The 18,776-nt window shown below is 43.8% G+C and overlaps 1 protein-coding gene across 2 annotated transcripts in view; it reads right to left on the bottom strand.

Moving 5' to 3' along the window:
• TP53BP2 (tumor protein p53 binding protein 2) overlaps positions 1 to 17,911 on the bottom strand; it is a 50,395-nt gene extending 32,484 nt beyond the window's left edge. Inside the window, exons 1-2 of one of the 2 annotated variants that reach the window (XM_087776492.1) lie at positions 17,685 to 17,911; positions 16,057 to 16,243 (exon numbers count right to left, since the gene is read on the bottom strand). Coding sequence is in view for 1 of the 2 variants with exons in the window: in XM_087776489.1 (XP_087632615.1) it covers positions 17,685 to 17,711 (27 nt within the window). In the remaining variant the exon portion in view is untranslated. The remainder of the gene's footprint in view (positions 1 to 16,056; positions 16,244 to 17,684) is intronic. The other variant, XM_087776489.1, reaches the window with a different exon arrangement.
• Between the last annotated feature and the right edge of the window lie 865 nt (positions 17,912 to 18,776).

The raw sequence follows: 18,776 nt of genomic DNA, 5'->3' as shown, positions 1-18,776 counted from the left end.
ATACCTCAAAGTCTTATGCATCTAAAGCAACTAAAAGGCTACACAAAATTGACGTGACCTTCACAGTTACCTCATCCCATTTCTCTTTAGCTCCAGGGACAACGCTGAGACGATTCAGAAGTCCTCTACATAGTTGTGTCCCTCCTCTCCCACCCAAATGGCTTTAACATTTATCTCCTTGCAGGGGAGAGGCAAGGAGCTAGCCCTGCCTGCTCCACTGCCTGCATATCTGCGAGCTCTCCTGGGGTAGCCTGCTCCCCACCTGGCCTCATCAGAGCCCTGGGCAAGCACTGAGCAGAGAGTATCCATCACAGAAACGTCTCTCTCCCCAGAGAGGGCTGGAAAATGTAAAGAAGCTGGTGTGAACCAAAAGCCCACTATGGCTTCTCGGTGCTGCTCATAACCCTTGGTGGCTGCTATGGCTTGCACCATCTTGCACTGGGATCCCAAGAAATCATCCTTCCCCTGGGAATGGTTCAAATGCAACATCTATTAACCACCTTACCATCTAGTTTATATTGTCGTTTGATCGCTGTGCAGCAGCAAAAAACAAAGGAAACAAAAATACTCTCATGACACTTTGAACAAAGCTTGAATCCTGTAGATTGCACCAAGCTAGAGCATAAAACAATCTTTTGCTCCTCCCTGAAACCGAAGATGCTAAGACAGTTATACATAGGCATCCAGGAATTAAGATAGAAGGAAAAAAGAAAAAACAACATGCAAAAAAAAAAATCAGTTTCAAGCTAGGCATATGTGAAAGACTTGATAAAAAGAGGGGAAGACAAATCTCGGTCAGACCTTGCACTTCTTTTAAAGATAGCATCCAGGCAAATACTGAAGTATCTGACAATTCCATATAGCCTTGGATCAGGGTTTTTTTTCCTCTCAAACTTTTAAAGATTGAGTTTTAGGAATGCCCAGTATACAGACTGAGCACTTTTAAACAGGAGTCAGGTCCCTAAGTTCTAAACTATTTTTCCCCCTCATTCCCTACCCCCAAGATGTACTCGCTGTCTATAGGTACTGAAAAGCTTTGAAATGTAAAAACATTCCAGTACTGTGGCATACTTGCAAGAAACCAGGGATGTGTTGTGTACCTACTGAAGCAGTTCCTTTTAAAATCACATCACAGATTTCAGCTGACTCTGCTACAGCTTAGAAAATAAAAGTTTGCAGGTATGGAGCCACCAAATGAGACAGTTCGATCGGATGCACCAAGGGCAAAGGGATGACCAAGGACACATGAGCTAAAGCAAGACAGAGTTTTTGCAAGGAATGACTGCTACATATGACTTACAAACAACTGAACAGGCAAAGTAGAATACTGAACATAAGGGAGGACTTCATGTCTCAAAAAAGCCTGCCACCTGAGACACAAATCTAAGAAAATCCAAATTGGTATGAATTACAACTTTGAGTCCTCTCAGCATGAAATATATCATTTTGTTCCAACCCATATTATTTATGCATCACCTCCAACTACAGCCACTAAGTCTGGACTGTAACACGCCCAGGGACAGGAAAAGAATGTAGCGAGAAAAGCAACAGCACAGGAGGACAGAAGAGGGCATCAATTAAAGCAAGTCACACCCCACTTTATAATCCTCCAACTCTCTTCTGTACGTCAGTCCCAGAGAGCCTCACATTTGCCCGCATATCTGACCCATTTGTTGTTAAGCTCATCAACAGGATCATTTCGTACAATTGCACTGATATTAAATATGACATAACACATCTCAACATCTGCAAAGAAGTTTTCAACTGAAAGTAAAATATTTAAGAATGGCTAGCTCTACAAAAGTGCTAGGCTATGACCACAAAACATTTTGGCTCCTGCTTTGTCGTATTAAAAAAAAAAAAAAAAACCAACCACAACCAAAACCACCTTCCAAACCTGTTTGGAATACGAACCCGAGAAAACACGTGCCTTACAATTTACATCCATCCAACAGGACACTGTTTGATATCAAAGACCTCATATCAATCTTCTCCTGAGATCAGAAGGCGTCAATTATTGATTAACAGGAGGAAGAAATAGAAATGCAATTTACTTTTCAGCTTTGATAGTTTTTCTGTAAGGATCAGACTTCTCTTAGGCCTTACTTATAAAACTGATATCACACATCTTGGGTATTAAAAGGCTGTTAAATTGGACTTTTTCTAATTAATATACTTATAACACCCATTATTCAGGATACAAGTATTCAGAGGAAAACTCCATTATTGTGCATGATGCAAATTAAAATACAAGGACTTCATTAATTCCTGAAACTACCTGAATTTAATGGATGAACATGCTTTTTCCCCCCCAACAGTTTCTAGTGAAATATCTAATTCAGATCATACAATTTCAACAATGGACAACAATCTTCCAGGGCAAAACTGTGTCCCTTATAAAATACTACAATCAAGTAGAGAGTTTATTAAAAAAAATATGGTTTTCACTATTTGCTGAATTCCTAACTTTATGCAGTCTTCCTGCGTAGCACACGATACAAACTGTGGCCCCTATTCACATAGTATTTTTCATCTTCAAAGCATTTTATGACCAGGAAGTCGTGACACAAGCAAGCAATTTCCGACTTTACAGGCAGGGAAACTGAGGCATACAACAAGGCAATGACAGAGACATTATTTGGTAGCCAAACCAGCATACCGCCTCTGGAAATCGTGATTCATTTTATTACCTTGCATTAGAGCTAATAATACAATTCTGTACCATATTCCATATCCTCTGCATTTTAGACTGAAACCTAATACCCTTGAACCACACAGTACTAGTGTTGGGGGTTTTTATATTTCTATAACACAGTAAGTAATGGTCTTAGCTTGCGTAACAAATTCTCTTAGCTCTCATTTTTAAGGAGGCATTAAAAGTCACTCTTAGGGTTGACAATGCAATGCTTTGCAGTAATATTCTCTCTATTGTTATCTGAGTTATACCTATCGCATTACACCGCAAATGTTTCAACACAGGCAAAATATATCTCCCTGCAACACAGAGAGCATGTACACCTGATCTGCTGTATAAACAAGCCTCCAAAAAGGAGCTCATAGCACACCCTTCAATGACTTTTCTACAGTGTGGTTACACAGAAGCAATATACAACAATACAGAAAATATATTCCACAAGTATGTGAAATAGCTTTTTTTAAACATTGTGTGGGATGGAAAATAATTACAACAATATAATTTACATCCTGAACTAAAATATATTTTTAGAAGTTAATTTTAATTAGCTGAAAAACTAGCAACATAGATTTTTGAGAATGAATAGATTAATTATGAAATTTCAAGTACAGATGACAGAAATGAGAAATAACTGCTTCCACCCTCAGACCCGATACCCACAGTTTTAACCACAAATGAATCTTTCCTGATAAATATAAAATCCCTCCAAAGAAAGAGTTTTAAATGGAAGTCTTGCATCTTACCTAGTGGGAACACTGATGCTGCACCTTCCCAGAGAGCTGCAAAGAAATCAGCTGCTAAAATAAGATATTTTTGCTGACTTGATGCAACTTTCTAAACAACAGAAGACAGCCTGCACAACAGCACATTTTCCTGTTCTGATAAGCAGCATTCTGAGCTGGTGTATAGTTATGGCTCTCCATTTAATGCAAAGTATATCTCAATAATAAAGTAATTGAGCGACTCTTTCACATCAAGTTCCTCAGAACCCTAACACAGTCCTTCAGCAGGCAACACGCTCACTTATTGTACCTGAAGATTAAGGTAAGCAAAAGATTATAACAGACTTACTAGAAGACAAGCACACGGGATGATTGCTATCCCCAATCCTTTTCGTATTCAGCTGTTCAATAAAGCTAGGCTCAACAGAAACGCAGAGTAAAGTTTAGTATTTGCCTATAGCCACACCCAAATGCATGGAGTTAGGTTCTTGCCGTCTCACCCACCACACACACTACTCCGTTTATATTGCACTGGCTTTTGGCCATAAATATGAGAAAGGAAGTTATGATGCAAGGTAGGTGGAGTACTGTAGGAAGCACCCTGGGATTGTTCAGATTATTCCCAGTCTATATAAAGCACAGCCCTTTTCCCTTTCAATTGTATCACAGGAGAAAACAAGACTCAGCCTTTACTCTCAAAGGCATGGTAGTTTCTGCTTGTATAGATTATTTTAAAGATAAGTTTATTATGTATTTGTATTTTATCTTTGGTAAAAATGTGAATTTTTCCCAGGACTTAAAATACAATGTACATCTATGTGCACTTTTGGGGGGATGGGGAAAAAGAGCTGGAAACAGCAAAGATGAAACATTCCACTCCCCTTCCTTTTTTCCTCCCTCTTATCCTTAATGTAGAGAGAACAGAACGAAAGCCATCTGCTTTTGGTATACACTAGTTAAACTAGGCAAATGCTATAGCACAAATGCCACATTACGTCTCACTATAAGGCATGCATCTGAATCATCCTTAGGGAAATCTGAAGAGCTGCAAGGAAAACAGTCTGAGTTCTGGCCAAGCATTGTTACCATCTGAAATTAACGGACGTAGGTTCACAACCCTCCTACTTCATGGACTGCAACCTCAAAGACAGGACTCAGTGCTTCAGTTCAAACTTACCAATGAGGAAGATGCAATTACAATCTTCCTGCCAAACCTTACAGAAAATCATCATCTTAGTTTAGCCATTTTGGTTTTGTGGTATCTGTCAGGCATAGCTCAGGACTGGTAAACACAGGACTCCTGACCTACACCCCCCCTCTTTCAGTAGAGCATTACACACAAGGTCATTAGGGTCTGGAGCACAAGTCTTACGAGGAGCAGCTGAGGGAGCTGGGGTTGTTTAGTCTGAAGAACAGGAGGCTCAGGGGAGACCTTATTGCTCTCTACAACTACCTGAAAGGAGGTTGTAGCGAGGTGGGGTCGGTCTCTTCTGCCCAATAACAAGTGATAGGACAAGATGAAATGGCCTCGAGCTGTGCCAGGGAAGGTTTAGATTAGATACGTTGAAAAATTTCTTCACGGAGAGAGGGGTTAGGCATTGGAACAGCCTGTCCAGGGAAGTGATGCAATCACAGTCCCTGGAAGTATTCAAAAAACGTGTGGATGTGGTGCTTAGGGACACGGTTTAGAGGTGGACCAGGCAGTTAGGTTAATGGTTGGACTCGATCTCAGAGGTCCTTTCCAACCTTAACGATTCTATGATTCTAAGAAGAGATCTTTCCAAAGACCTTTACTTTGAACCCAAGTTACATTTTTTGACTTGACAGCTTTTTTCAGTCATTCTCATACACAAGAAGAGAGCGAAAGCCCTCCCATAAGCCAGACATCAGAAAGGTCTATGCAAATGAAGCTTGCTATTTCAGATGAACGCTAAGCACAGGAGCAACACACACCACACTCCTTGGTTGAGCTACCACCTATCACTGAAGGCAAGAATGTGCCAAATCAAGTATGCCTTTTAAAGCCACTTATAGTTTTGCACTGCGGGTATCTATTGCAACATCAGCGTTAAGCAGAAGAAAATGTTCTAAAAGATACAGGCCAGTTAGTTTGTTTTTTAAGATACATAAACTAAACTGGTTTCAGTAACATATGTAGGAAACCACAGCCTTTTACTAAGCACCCACATTCACCAACCCATCATGTACAGCTCATTCTGCTCAGACCTGAATCCACACTTGGATTTGCACCAATTTAGTTAAACAACTGCAGGAATTCAGGGTAAACAAACCCTGCATACATTCTTCATATTGTACCACACCGCAGCCCGTTCACAGATCTCTTCCCTTTGCCATCTGTGCACCATTCCCCCTCCCCCAAAGTACTCTTCCCCTTTCTCCCCAAATTCTCTCTCATGGCTCCTTGGAGCCACTGCTTTTGCACTGTTGGACACTTCACCAAAAACCACTGCAAGCTGACTGGCAGAAAAGCAAGCCTACACACGATGTTTGGACTTGTACTGTTGGTGTCCTACTTGGAACTTCCTCCTCCTCCTCCTGGAGTCAGCGAAGGAGAATTGGGTCTTTGGAGGCTTGCCCCTTCAGGCAGACTCTGCCTCATCTTCTGCATTCAGCACTGAGTTATAAACACTTAATACACAAGAAGAAAGCAATTAATATTATTTTCAGGCAGATAAAAAATGATACCACATAATTCTTATAATAGGTACTATGCTCTGCAAAAGGGTAACAGTCTAACTCATACAACATAACCACAGGGGTTTACAGTTGCTCCTCCTCCCATTCTTCAGTATCGCAGCACACACTGCACCTAACAAGAGCCTAAAGCCAAAGCAACATCCAAGCATAACGAGCAAGGTTATGAACTCAGGCTTAAGCCTGAACCATCTCAATTTTCTGTACTTGCATCAAACCCAGGGGCAGTCTTTGTACTAAAAAAAAAAAAAGGTAATAACTAAATAAATGGAAATAAAAAAGAAACTAAGCTGCTTTTGCTGCTCTAGAGCTTTGCATCCTCACCATTGGGAATAAGTGTTACTGTTCTCTTAGCTGCCTAGAAGGCTAGAGGCCAATAAAAAGCCATACTAAGTGCTGCCTGTCAGGACACTTGAAAATTACACCTCTCAAAATAGTCCTTTAAGATGCATGTATATTCTTAGGATGAAAAGAAAGCCTAGTATTTTTCCTGGTAATCAAAAAAGATTTTGTATAAGCCAGGACCCTTCATGGAAAAAAGCAAAGTTACACCCGCGTCACAGATGAAAGCATATTTAACACAACCTACACCTAAACAAAACAGGCTATCACAGTAAACTGGCACCTATACCACCCACACCACACCGCCCGCTGGCTAAGATACCAACTCTTTACTGGGTTTAAAAATACTCATTTTCTGCTTTTCCAGCCAACATATAATAATCTCACCAATAAAAAGACAATCAACGTTCACACCGGGAAGCACTCGATCTCAGCCCACCAGAACACGCAAGTCAAATCCACATTTATCATGCAACAAGTGCCTGACCCACACATCAAGCAAATTTATTACCTTCTATTTACTGGCAGCAGGGGGCTGTGCTCCTGGGAGCACCCATGGGGGAGGCATAGTATTGAAGTAGAAAGGAGGATTTTTTTCTTTTTTGTGAGTCAATGTCTAGCTCAAACAGTTAAAAAAAAGAAAAAAAACACACACAAGAAAGCAGAAGCTTTGTGATTTAATAGCAACACAAAAAAAATCATGTAGCAAGTCAGAAAAAAAGAAGCGTAGACCACTGCTTTACTCCAATCCCAGCAACTTCACAGAGCTCAGTGCCAAACGCTTTTGAAAATACTACTCCTTACATCATGTTAGTCACTCCTCCAGGAAAATAGCTGCCAAAATCTGTGTCCTACCTCCATGAAACAGATCTATGACAAACCACAACGCTCATGACATGCACAGGTAGGTCAGAGGACACACCATTTCTGGCACCTGAAACAATGATGCATATTTAACCACATGGGTAATTCCAGCGTGGGTAAAGTCATAGGATAGACTGTTTGGCTGTTCTGTGATACAAGCTGACCGGTCCGATATCCTGAAGTGCACTACTACAATGTGAAATTCAGGGGCATTTTAGCGCACCGCAGGTTGACATCTCCTTTATGCTGCGACCCCAGAACATGCTGTTCAACCATCTACCTTCAGGACAAGCAAAAAAGAAAAACCCAAAACAGGAATTTCAGACCACATCACATAACAGGGTACATGCTTTACTGCTTTCAAGGTCAGCTCCAGCTTCCTACATACTTGCCTTCAGGAAGCAGAGGCTTCCTGCTATATGAGCTTCTCAGTCTCACCAGGATAGATGTATGTTTGTGTTAATCCAACTTAAGCCTCGCAGTGAGTGAGAATATCCAAAGATGGTGGAGAAATTCCACTCTATTACCATCTCTCAAGACAACATGGAGGTTAAGGAAAGCATAAAGTATCACCTGACTGCTACAGCTTAGCCAACCTAAAGAGTGAGCTGATGGAGGCAAGCCATGCTCTTCTCAAATTCCGCCCCCCCCCCCCCATCATGTCTGATTATGCAGCCACATGGAAAATCACTTCCACTGTATAAGCCTTTTTGTTGCTTTTTTGCCTTTAGTGTAGGTAGCATTTCCTCCCAACTGTCACCCAACTCCTTACCAAATTCAAGGGGAAGCTACAAAAGACACGTGGCTTTGGGTGGGGATGGAAACCAAAGGAACAAGACCATCCATTTGAACAGCATCCTACTATTAAATTAATTAGGTGCAATGTCATACCATACCTTTGCAGAAGGGTAGTCCTTTCCGATTCACCACCAGTTCTGGGTGGGAATGCACTCCTGTTGCAATGGAAGTGTATCTTGAAGAACAATCTTTGCTTGTCAAACCCTGATGACAGCCAGTGAACTGAGAGCGAGCAGCCCATGCACGGCAATGCAGGCAACCAACATAGCCAGCAGCAACACCAAAGACAACCAGCCTGAAATGCCTATGCTTGGTGATTACATCTATCTGACAACAACAGCTAAAGTTATTATTCAAAACCATAAAGAAGGGGTTTTGTCCTACCACTTCTGGGCTGCAAACACACAGGAAGTCATTAGTGACTGTGCAGATACTGAAGAATATTATGCTATAGCAGCACACATTCAACTGGCACAGAAGACACACTGAGCTTTTGCACCAAAACAGATGGATCTTTTTTGTTATTTTGCAAGTTAAAAGGGACCAGTGGGGCTATTCCAACACTGGAAACGATGGATGGTCAGATGGCCTTACGCAACCACAGTATAATGGGATATGTACAAATTACCCACTACAGCAGAACTGGAAGGAGAAAGCTTGCCCCGTCAGTCAGCCCGTTAGCCCACCATGCGCCCTGCTTGATCTAACCTTTGCTCCTGTAATGTGGAGGTCTACATGCTTTAACTTTCATCAGGAAACATTCAGCTACTATAACAGAAGCTGCAGAAGGGTGGCAGATTGTACAGTTGATCACTGTCTGACAGGTTTTATTTAAGTGCCACTCACTCCCCAGAGCTCTTCCTAGGCAATACCAGGCTCTAACGCAGACATGCCAGCTGAGAAGCGAAGGAAGGGAGAGCAGTTCATCAGAGCGAGACAGCAGGCTTGCTGGGTGGCTCTGCCTGTTGTCACCAGCAAAGTCATGACAGCGAACTTCACAGATGGCCTTGTGTGAAATGGTGGTCACTGAGGTGATGTCCCAGCTATTTTAAATTAATTAAACAGAGTAGAGTTTAATCAAATCAACATTTATATTATGCTAGACTCCTCAACAGACTTCTGCCCCAAGAACTCCAGAAATTGTCCCTCTCAGCCTGTTACTATTTGGCCACTCATTCTGCTTCCCTGGAGGTAGAAAACTTTTTCTCTAACCCAACCCCACTAACTGCTATTTGCAAGAGAAGCGCTCTAAATAACAATGTTTTTGTGCAACACCGGGAAACCACACTGCAGAAAGGACTCGTGGGCAAGACCTATGTACAATAGCGTAGGAATAACGATGCAGAGACAAGCAGCATGCAATGCCTTTTCCATAGCTTCCTCACACAAACCCTTACTTGTAGTAAAATGTGTTCTCAAAAGGCTGGAAGGCACAGCATGGCTATCACTGATAAAGTGGCCACGGGGCAGTACGGTAAGTAGGCAAGGCTTTTCAGAAACATGGCGCATACATGACCGATGGCAGAGTCACTTTGTCATTTTTGGTATTTCACAGGAGAGCTTCATTCTCCAAGGGGGTCTGGAGTATTTTGCCTGGACCCTACACACCCTGCCGTTCACGACTCTGACATCTCTCTCTCTCCCTCTTTTGCAGCCAGAAATCAGTCACATTCCCTGCTATGTCAGCTTTTCCTGAACACTTCATTATGTTGAGATACACACACACAGTCTTACTACAGCTGAGATCAGATAGCCTCAAACAAATTCTGGGAATCCCATCCTTTAGAGGGTCTTCCCAGCCCCAGAATGCCCAAAGATGGCAGGAATGGGTTTCACTTCCCTGGAGAAGCCAGGGCAGGAGCCATCAATCACTGCTCTGCATGGCCCAGATACCAATCTGGGTGAAGTCCTGCATTCAGGGCAGCATACACTTATGTAGGATTGAGAGCAGGGTGAAAAAAGGTGTTTGCACATACTTTAAAAAAAAATAAAAGAAAAAAAAGCACACCAGACAAGACACCGCTCTCAAGCAGCAAGGAAATTACCACCAAGTTATAACTGTGCACAGGTATGACAGAAACAGCTCAGGAAGAGCCCCAGCCACAGGGAGTAAGAGCCTTCCTGTACATTTCTGTGTGATCTGCTAGCCCAGCCAATTGCACAACTTCAACTTTGTCCAGCAAAACTAAGGAATAGGGGGCTGAGATCCTTGTGTGTCTTGCTGAAAAGGCTTGCGGCTACTGAAACCCAACAAGGGGAAAGTCACCTCCTTGAGAATTCAAGAGGGATACTCTACACCAGAGCTTATGTGTAGTCTTCCAGCTCCTTATTTGCACACTGCAAGGCTGCAACATGTTCGCAGACCGGCGGGCTGCTGCTCCACTGGAATACCAGAGCATACGGGTGGTTTGGTGCAGCATAGAGCTCAAATGGGATAACAATGACAGCATTAAAAAATAACTCATTGAAGATCATCTACGGAAGTATGGATTTTCCTCTTTTAAATGACAGAAGGAAACTGAAGGCAAGAAAAAGACATGATTCCAGAGACTATTCCTTAGCTTTCAATTTAAAGAAACAATGGGATTTAACGCTCTATTGCAATAGAGGAAAACTAGTAATCTAAGGTAAAGTAATGTAAATCTAAGGTAAAGTAAGGTAAAGTAATCTAAATTGCTCCTTAAGCAGTTAAGCCTCACAAAATAAAAGCATCAAAAGACAAGGAAAATCTCCTAACTTACTCGACAAAAAACAAAACGAAACCCACACGCTGCTTCTTATATCCAAGATATGCCTTAAACAGTGAAAAGGGAATATTCACTTTACACACACATAAAGGATTTATGAACACGCACCTCTTTTGGGCACTGTTCTCAAGTGTGGAACAGAATGAACTACCATAAAGGTTCTCTCCCCATTCATGATTAACGCTACAGAGGTAGTGGTGCCGGCGATGTCATGACTTTAAGCAAGATCTTTTAATACTTATGTTGGATATGACAGACTTCTATTCCAGCTGCACCACAGTGTACCAGTTGGTTTGACTGTACAGGAATCCTGGTCTCCCAAATCCCAGCCTGAACTCACTGCATGACCTTTAACCAGGGGCTTAACCTCCCCGCAGCTTCCTCTCCCTTTATTAAATGCTCTGATCCGTAGCAGTTAGTATTTTACAGACCAGGTGTTTGATATTCAACAACTCAAAATAACGTCAGAAACTTTCAAGTCAGCAATGTGAAAGCACCCATGTTTTTACTTGAGTTTAGGTACTATACCTATAACCCAGGTACACCACAGAGGTAAAGGTTTTCCTGAATCAATTTCAGAATCAAAAGAACCACGCAGAACAAGAGACAACTGCAGTACATGTTTGATTTTAAATCATATATGCTTTACTTTGCAAAAGTATGAAATAAAGATGTAAGAATAGGATTTAAAAAAAAAAAAAAATCCAGAAAAAGGCAAGAAGTGCTCCCCTAATCCTCCTTTTTAAAATAGATGCCAATAAAAGCTAGGGCACTGCACACAGCCATCTATCAAAGGATCATATCGTATTAAGATCTGGAAGCATCACTGTAGCACAGAAGAAATAGGTACAGAAACGACATTACCATCTCAGTAATAAAATTCTTGCTATTAACGCCACAGCAACAAAAACCAAAGGGCTCATCCTTTGTACAAAACTGGGTTCAACATCCATGTAATGCCATCGCTATGGTGAAACAACTGCTGAGGACACACGCATGACTAACTCTAATATTCTGGATCTTGCTGCTGGTGTTTAACGATTAACAAAAAGCAAATAGCAAAAGCAAGTGGAAGACTGGTTTCTGCCTTTTAACATGTCCAACATCATGACAGCATCACGATTGCTGTTCTTGCGCCGCTTCACTTACAGTTCCCTCTCCATGAACATTTATCCCAAACTACAGCAATAGTTGTCTAACACTATTTTAAACAATGTTTCAGGTCTTTCATGTTCCACAGAAAAGCCTGAAACCTCTAAAACAGTTAAGCAACAGTGACTAAGATAATTAAGTATACTTCACATGATGTCCAGGATTTCTAGTGACCTTTATACACAAATCATCCAACTGTTCGAGAACTGAAGATCAAAAAGACTCTGCCTGACTCACAAGTGACTAAGCTGAGAGAAGCCAGGCCTAAAGATAACAAAACTGAGAGCAGAGAAGAGTTTTATCTGCTCGTTACCTCCTGAATAGGAGCACCTTCCAGTTTCCAGAGCATTAAAGAAGTTTTTACACTTCACAGGAAGTCAAAAGCCCACGGAGTAAAAGGATCTGGGGGTTCCTTCGTTATCAGTGGGCCCACACAGAAGGGAGCAAAAGTCCTCCTCCAGCTGTGCCACCAAGCCATGGGAGGTAGCTGGAGTCAGTCTCCTGGGGGTTATCCAGCTCCCTCTTCAGAGAGGCTGTACAGCAGCAAGGCACAACTCTGCCCGTAATTGAACAAGCTCAATAACACACACAGTGGGAGAGAAAGGAGAGTCCCTGAGGCAGACTACTAACAAGGACAGCGGCTAGACAAATGGAGCATTTTCAAGATGGTTTCTTAATCAATAATTTGAAAGGAATGCTAGGCACATTGCCTTTCTGCTAGTTTATTCTGCTGAAATAACCTTTATACCTGCCTCTTTTGAAGTCCAACTGACTCGCATGTAAATTAATCTCACAAAGCAGACCTGATCACTAATAAAGCGGAGATCCCATCTGGCAACACTAGGGAGGAAAACAAAAACAAAATCCTGTGAATTATCCACCCATCCCAAACTTCATCACTGCATACTAGCCCTTGAAACAGTAAATGCAAGAGCCCCATGAGGCACTCACACCCTGAACTGTTGAATAGATCAGAAGCAGCATAATTAGCTATTCCCATGGCCTCTACAGCTTGATCTGGTATGAATTTGTAATATTGCCCTTCCCCCATTTCTGATAAAAGCCACACAAAGATATTTAACATACATAACATTTAACATACATACATAACATTTAACATACATAACATTTAAAGATATTTAACATACTGCAGTGTAATGTAACACAAATTGCAGATAGAGGGTTAAGGTATTAAAAAAGTAATCTGAGAAATTAAATGCATTTAAAACTATTCCTGGAAAAATTATTCATGGGACAGAAAAAAAGAAAAGAAGATCTTGTTGTAACAACATGAAAAAGGAAAAAGAAAAAGTACTCTGGGAACCTCAAGGCACTATTTCCTATTGTGCATAATGACAGGCCACACTCTGTAAGAGAAGTGCAAGAGGCAGGAGAAGTTTAGAGGTAAGAAAGCTCAGCAAAATAATCACCTAAGCTTTATTCAGCATTCTAGACAAAATACTTTAAACACTGAATACCACATTAAAATGTTTGAATACAGTCACAATATTAAATGACTAACATTAAATGGAAATTCAGTTAAAAGAACACACAACAGACACTAAATACTTCAGTCACATGAAGATACGAGGCATATCCTCGGAAGAGCTCACAGTTTGAAGTCCCATTCATGCACTGAAAAAAAAAATCCATGCAGGCAGACAAGAAAAACCAATGTTAATGACTGATAAACCAGATAGGAGCTTAAATAATTAAAAGACTGTAGGAAATGGGGCTGGGATCCTACAGATCACTTATTGGTATCATAAGTTGTTAAACTCTACTGGGGGGGGTCTGTTTAGAAACTTATAGGTGCTCTTAGAAAGTGCAAGGGATTCATTTCTGTTAAAATTTCTTTAGTTAAGAGGCAAGAAAAGTGTTTCCCAAGAAAACTGCCCAAAATGGGCTACTACTACACTATTTCAGTAATTCAGAATCCATATGGCATTTCCAATTAACTGCCTAATGGAGCAAGCAAAACAACTTTAATTGTATGGGGTTTTTTAAATAATGTAGAAATAAATTTTAAAAAACACACACATCCACAAAGTAGCAAGCATTCTGCAACGAAAATATGTACTGCAATGAAAAAGTCCACTGCTCACTGGATGTAACAGCTTAGAGAAGACCACTTGGAACAAGGCATTCAACAGACTGTAGAAGGAAAGCACAACTCCCTATGATATCAAAGTTGCAGCATTAAACTCAAACAAAGCATAGTTTAACTTGATTAGAAAAGAACACATCAGGAAACTTCCGTTTCAGAAGTTTAAGTCATTTCTGATGATAGAAGGCAAAATTAATTTAGGAACTTAAGCGTTCTCCAGTTTGCCAAGTTAGTTCCTAACCCTAACAGTATATCTGCATGTCTGGATCCATGCTGATTTCAAGGAGGCTCCCAGTAACTACTGTACATAAGACAAATTGCAAAATGGACCCTTACCTAGATCATCTAGGGGTTTTGATTCAAAAACTTCACTGGGCATTAAAGGGTAGCTCAATCTGTGTTACCTCCTACTAGCTTCAAAAAGCCATTTATCCAGTATGCATAATGACGCAAATTATTTCTCAATACATGCTCATCTTCAGGGTAATAATGTAAAATAAGGGAGAGAGACCAATTATGCTGCAGAAAAATATGCTATTTTTGAAAGTGTTTCCAGCTCCTTTTCACTACTTAACAGTACCAGTCACACTCCCACAAGCCTTCGCAGATGAAAAGGTGAGACAACTTCACACAGCTTGCCAGCGTTAACCCTGTTATTACCTTCACCAGTACAGCTACACACAAATTACTTCATATTACACCCTTATGCAGACTTTTAATCACATTGTCCTGACATATGGTTACAGCAGCAGTTTAGCTCCTATCTGTCATCACCGCAAGGAAAACATTCCCATTTCAGGGTAGTCTCCCAAGAGCACGAGTAGTTATGCTGCTACAGCAGTTTCCAGGCTTTTCACTGGCAGCTACTCAGAGGTGAATTCCTGGCTGGGCTCATGCTTGCTGTATTCCCCACCTGGGGTCACAAGCCCTCCTCCTGTGTTGTTTAATCCCTTGTCTACGCTACCTTCTGGAGCAGGGGAGAGATGGACCTGGAGCAGAGACTTAAAATCTTATACAATTTTATTTGAAGGGTGGGAAAGGGAAAGAGACACCGTAAGAAACGTTAAGCAAGAAACAAAACATTTTGCAGGTGGTTTAGGGCCAGCCTACTACTTCCCATTCAAACAATGCAGATAAAGATACTCAAGTCCGTGAACACCTCATTAGTGTGTAAACAAAAGGGCACTCAGATATCCTGCTCCCTCCTTCTCTTCCCACCCCCGAACTCTTTCAAACTCTTTCAATCTCTTGATAAAGAGAAAGGAGAATTAGTTCAGGGAAAAAGAAATCTTTAAAAAAAAAAGAGACAAGGAAATCTGTAACAATACTTACAAAAGAGAGAAATAGTAAGAATTACTTTTGGCACTGCATTTCCACACTTTCAGACTCACATGAGTATATTTACTATAAAATGTTTTCAAAGTGGCAAGTGGCTGTTTGTTTGCCCCACAGCCAGTGGACCACAGCACTTTTTTAACACCCTTTTGCACTGTTTAATGTAACTGTTGGACATCTTATCCCTCTGAAGATTATACTAAAACTCAGTTTTTTGTTTTTGGGGGTTTTTTTTAAAGGTGAATTAAAGTTCTAATACTCATAATACTTATATTTTTAATTCCTTTAGCCACATTCAACCCTCACGAGTCTTTCATTATTCACAGTAAACACAATGTGAAAAGGCTGTATCCATCCCTTTATTTATGGGTTAAAAACCAGAATCACTAATGAGTTGAGTCATCAGCCAAAGAGAAGTCTGAGCCACCAGTGCAATCCATACTCCGGAACTTGTCACCTGCAAATGCTGATGGGATAAGACTGCTCCTGCTTGTTTTCTCCTTTATTTGAACTCAGTGACAACAAACTGGCCAGCAACAGCATCTCTTTGAGATTTCACTGTTATATGAGGGTTCTTACCTAGCTTGGTTTTGATGTGGGTTGAATTAACACCTTATTATATTTACTGCTTGTTTTTCTTAGTTTTTCATAGGTAGACAACACCACAGTTGCACAACACATTGGCTGTTTCATCTGTAGTTGGGCTCATATTCTGTCTGTTCCTCTCATTAGTTAAAGCAACAGTCACCCAGCCTTCTCTAGCGTTCTGCAAGATCAAATTATCACTCATTATTTCCTCCTAATTGCAGAGGATGAACCTCACACCAATAGCAAAACAAGCATCCCTGAAACACCCATATCCTTCCAGCACGGACTCCCAATTTCACCTCCCAGTTCGGTTCTTTCCTCACCTGCTTCGGTCAGCTCCTGGAAGAGTTAATCTGGAAATAATCTTTAATAGAAGAGTGCTGTTGAAAGGACTACCTATGCATGCAAGCCTACCCAGTTATCAAGCACGGTAAAGCAGGCCATATTGGCCGGGGGAGGATGGCAGAGAGAACATTTTGAAGCACCCTCAACTCAGACTAAGCAGGTATTAAGCCTGCTGGGATTTTCTGTACATATTCGAGCCTCCCGGAACAAGAGATTATGGATTTCACGGGGCATCCCTGCTGGCAAAACCAGGTGTTCAGTCGGGCGTACTTGTTAAGGAAACTAAGTATTTATGTCATCACCTTCACATATTTTGTGCTGAAAACTGAGCAAAGCTGCTGTGCTATGCTTTCATCCAACTTCAGCTGACAAAACCGCTGTAGATTAAAAATCCATGTTAAAACTCCGATAGGAGGTGGTCTTCCCTGTCCCTTTTGAAAGCGTTAAAACAGAAACTCCTTCCAGAGCAGGACAGGTTTAACACACACAGCCGTGAACCACTCCTGAAACTCTCCCAGCCGGGGATGGGAATACCTACCCTCGAGAGCTCCTTATCACTTTGAACCGTAAACAACATGGACACCATCTTCCTCTTGGAGTCCGGGCACGCGAAAACAAAACCACCCCCACCCCCCAGAAGCAGCAGATGCGGCTCGTTTCAAGCCAACTTTAAGAACTTCATACCATTTAAAAAAAAAAAAAAAAAAAAAAAAAAAAAAAGCAGGATTCCGAGGAGGTGCCTGTTTACACCGGGGGGAGCGGAGCGAGCGGCCCCAGCGGGGCAGCCCTGAATCCCCCCAGAAGCGGGGCGAAGCTCCCGGCCGCTGTGGGCCCCCCCGCTCCGCCGCCGCCCCCGGCCCCACCGCGGTGCTGCCGGGGGCCCCCGCTTCCCCCTGCGCTGGCTCTGCTCCAGCGGGCCCGTCTAACAAGTTGATCCCGGCGTGAAAGAGGAAGAAAAGGAAAAGCTGAAGGGAAAAAAAAGAGCCGGGAGGGGGAGGGGAAGCCCCTGCGCGGCCGCACCGCGGCTGCGGAGCCCGCGCTGGGAGGAGGGAAGGAGGGAAGGAGGGAAGGAGGGAAGGAGGGAAGGAGGGAAGGAGGGAAGGAGGGAAGGAGGGAAGGGTCGCCCTCCCGCCCCCTCCACGTCCGCAGGATCCATGTTCCCTCCCGCTGCCCCGCTCCAACTTTCCGCGCCCCGGGGGAGGCCGCCGGGCGCCACCCGCCGCGCTGCTCCGCTCCGCTCCCAGCCCCCGCGGCCCTGCCCGCCCGGGACTCACCGGCATCATCTTGGAGCCGAACCGCATGGGGGCGGCCGGTGCCGGCCCCGCCGCCCGGAGCGGGAGACCGGCGGACCCGGGAGGCGGAGGGCAGGGCCTGCGCTGCCGCCGGGACGCGCGGGGAGACCTGTTGCGGGAGGTGCCCGGCTCGGCCCGGCCTCACCGCCCGCCCTCCGCTTTGTTCCCACCGGGCGCCGCACTACCGTCGCCCCCGGCTCCGCTCCGAAACTAACCCCGGCCCGGCGAGGAGGAGCCGCCGCGCCCCGCCCGCCGCCCACCCCCGGGAGGGGCCAGCGCGGCTCCCGCGGCGGCCGGGCCGCCCCCTGTCCCCCGCCGCCCCGCTGGGGGTGCCCGGCCCGGGGGAGCCGCCCGGCCCCGGCCCACGGGGGGCTCAACTTCCACGGCCGGGGCGGGGGTGGTGCCAGCCTCCCGGGACTCAGCGGGGGCTGTGGCAATAGGAGATACGTGCGAGTCCCCGCGGGTCACCCCCCCCCCTCCAATCCCCCCGAAACAGGCTGGCCTCCGGGCCCCGCCGCGGGCAGGGGCGCGCTCAGCACCGGCCCCTCCCCGAGGGAGCCTCCCGGGAGCGGCAAGCGCGGGGGCGAGGCGACTGGCCGAGGTCAGGCTTCAGCACTGGAGCCTCCCCCAGTCGCCCCAGACGGACGGTCCTACCAGTGATCGCCCTTTAGCTCTTGGTGTAGGCGGCCAGTTTAGCATCCCTGCCCGAGGTACGTTTTACTTTTTTTTTTGCTATTTTTAGTTGGACCCGGCAGTCCAGCTACACCGGCCGAGGCGAACCTGGCAGAACAACGCTGAGGTGCCAAAACAACGTCTTAGAGACCCACATTAAGGTTGCGCTGTCCAAAAAACCAACCCCACAAACCTTTTAGACCCACTTAAGGGGGGGGGGGGGGGGGAGAGTTTTCCCTTCCCTGAACCAGAGTGCGGGATGCCCATTTCAAACCCAGGCACTTCGCTAGCAGCACTTCAAAAGCTCAAGGAAGGCTTGGAAGAGAAAGTATGCTAAATCAGCACCGTTACGGGGCTCTCTCTGCAGGAAAAACAGCTCCATCTGTTTTTCTTTCCTACTCG

The sequence above is a fragment of the Nipponia nippon genome, unplaced genomic scaffold (genome assembly GCF_047370975.1).
Source record: "Nipponia nippon isolate SJK-2023a ecotype South Korea unplaced genomic scaffold, ASM4737097v1 scaffold_4, whole genome shotgun sequence".
Lineage (NCBI taxonomy): Eukaryota > Metazoa > Chordata > Aves > Pelecaniformes > Threskiornithidae > Nipponia > Nipponia nippon.
This window is presented reverse-complemented; position numbering and strand designations above follow the sequence as displayed.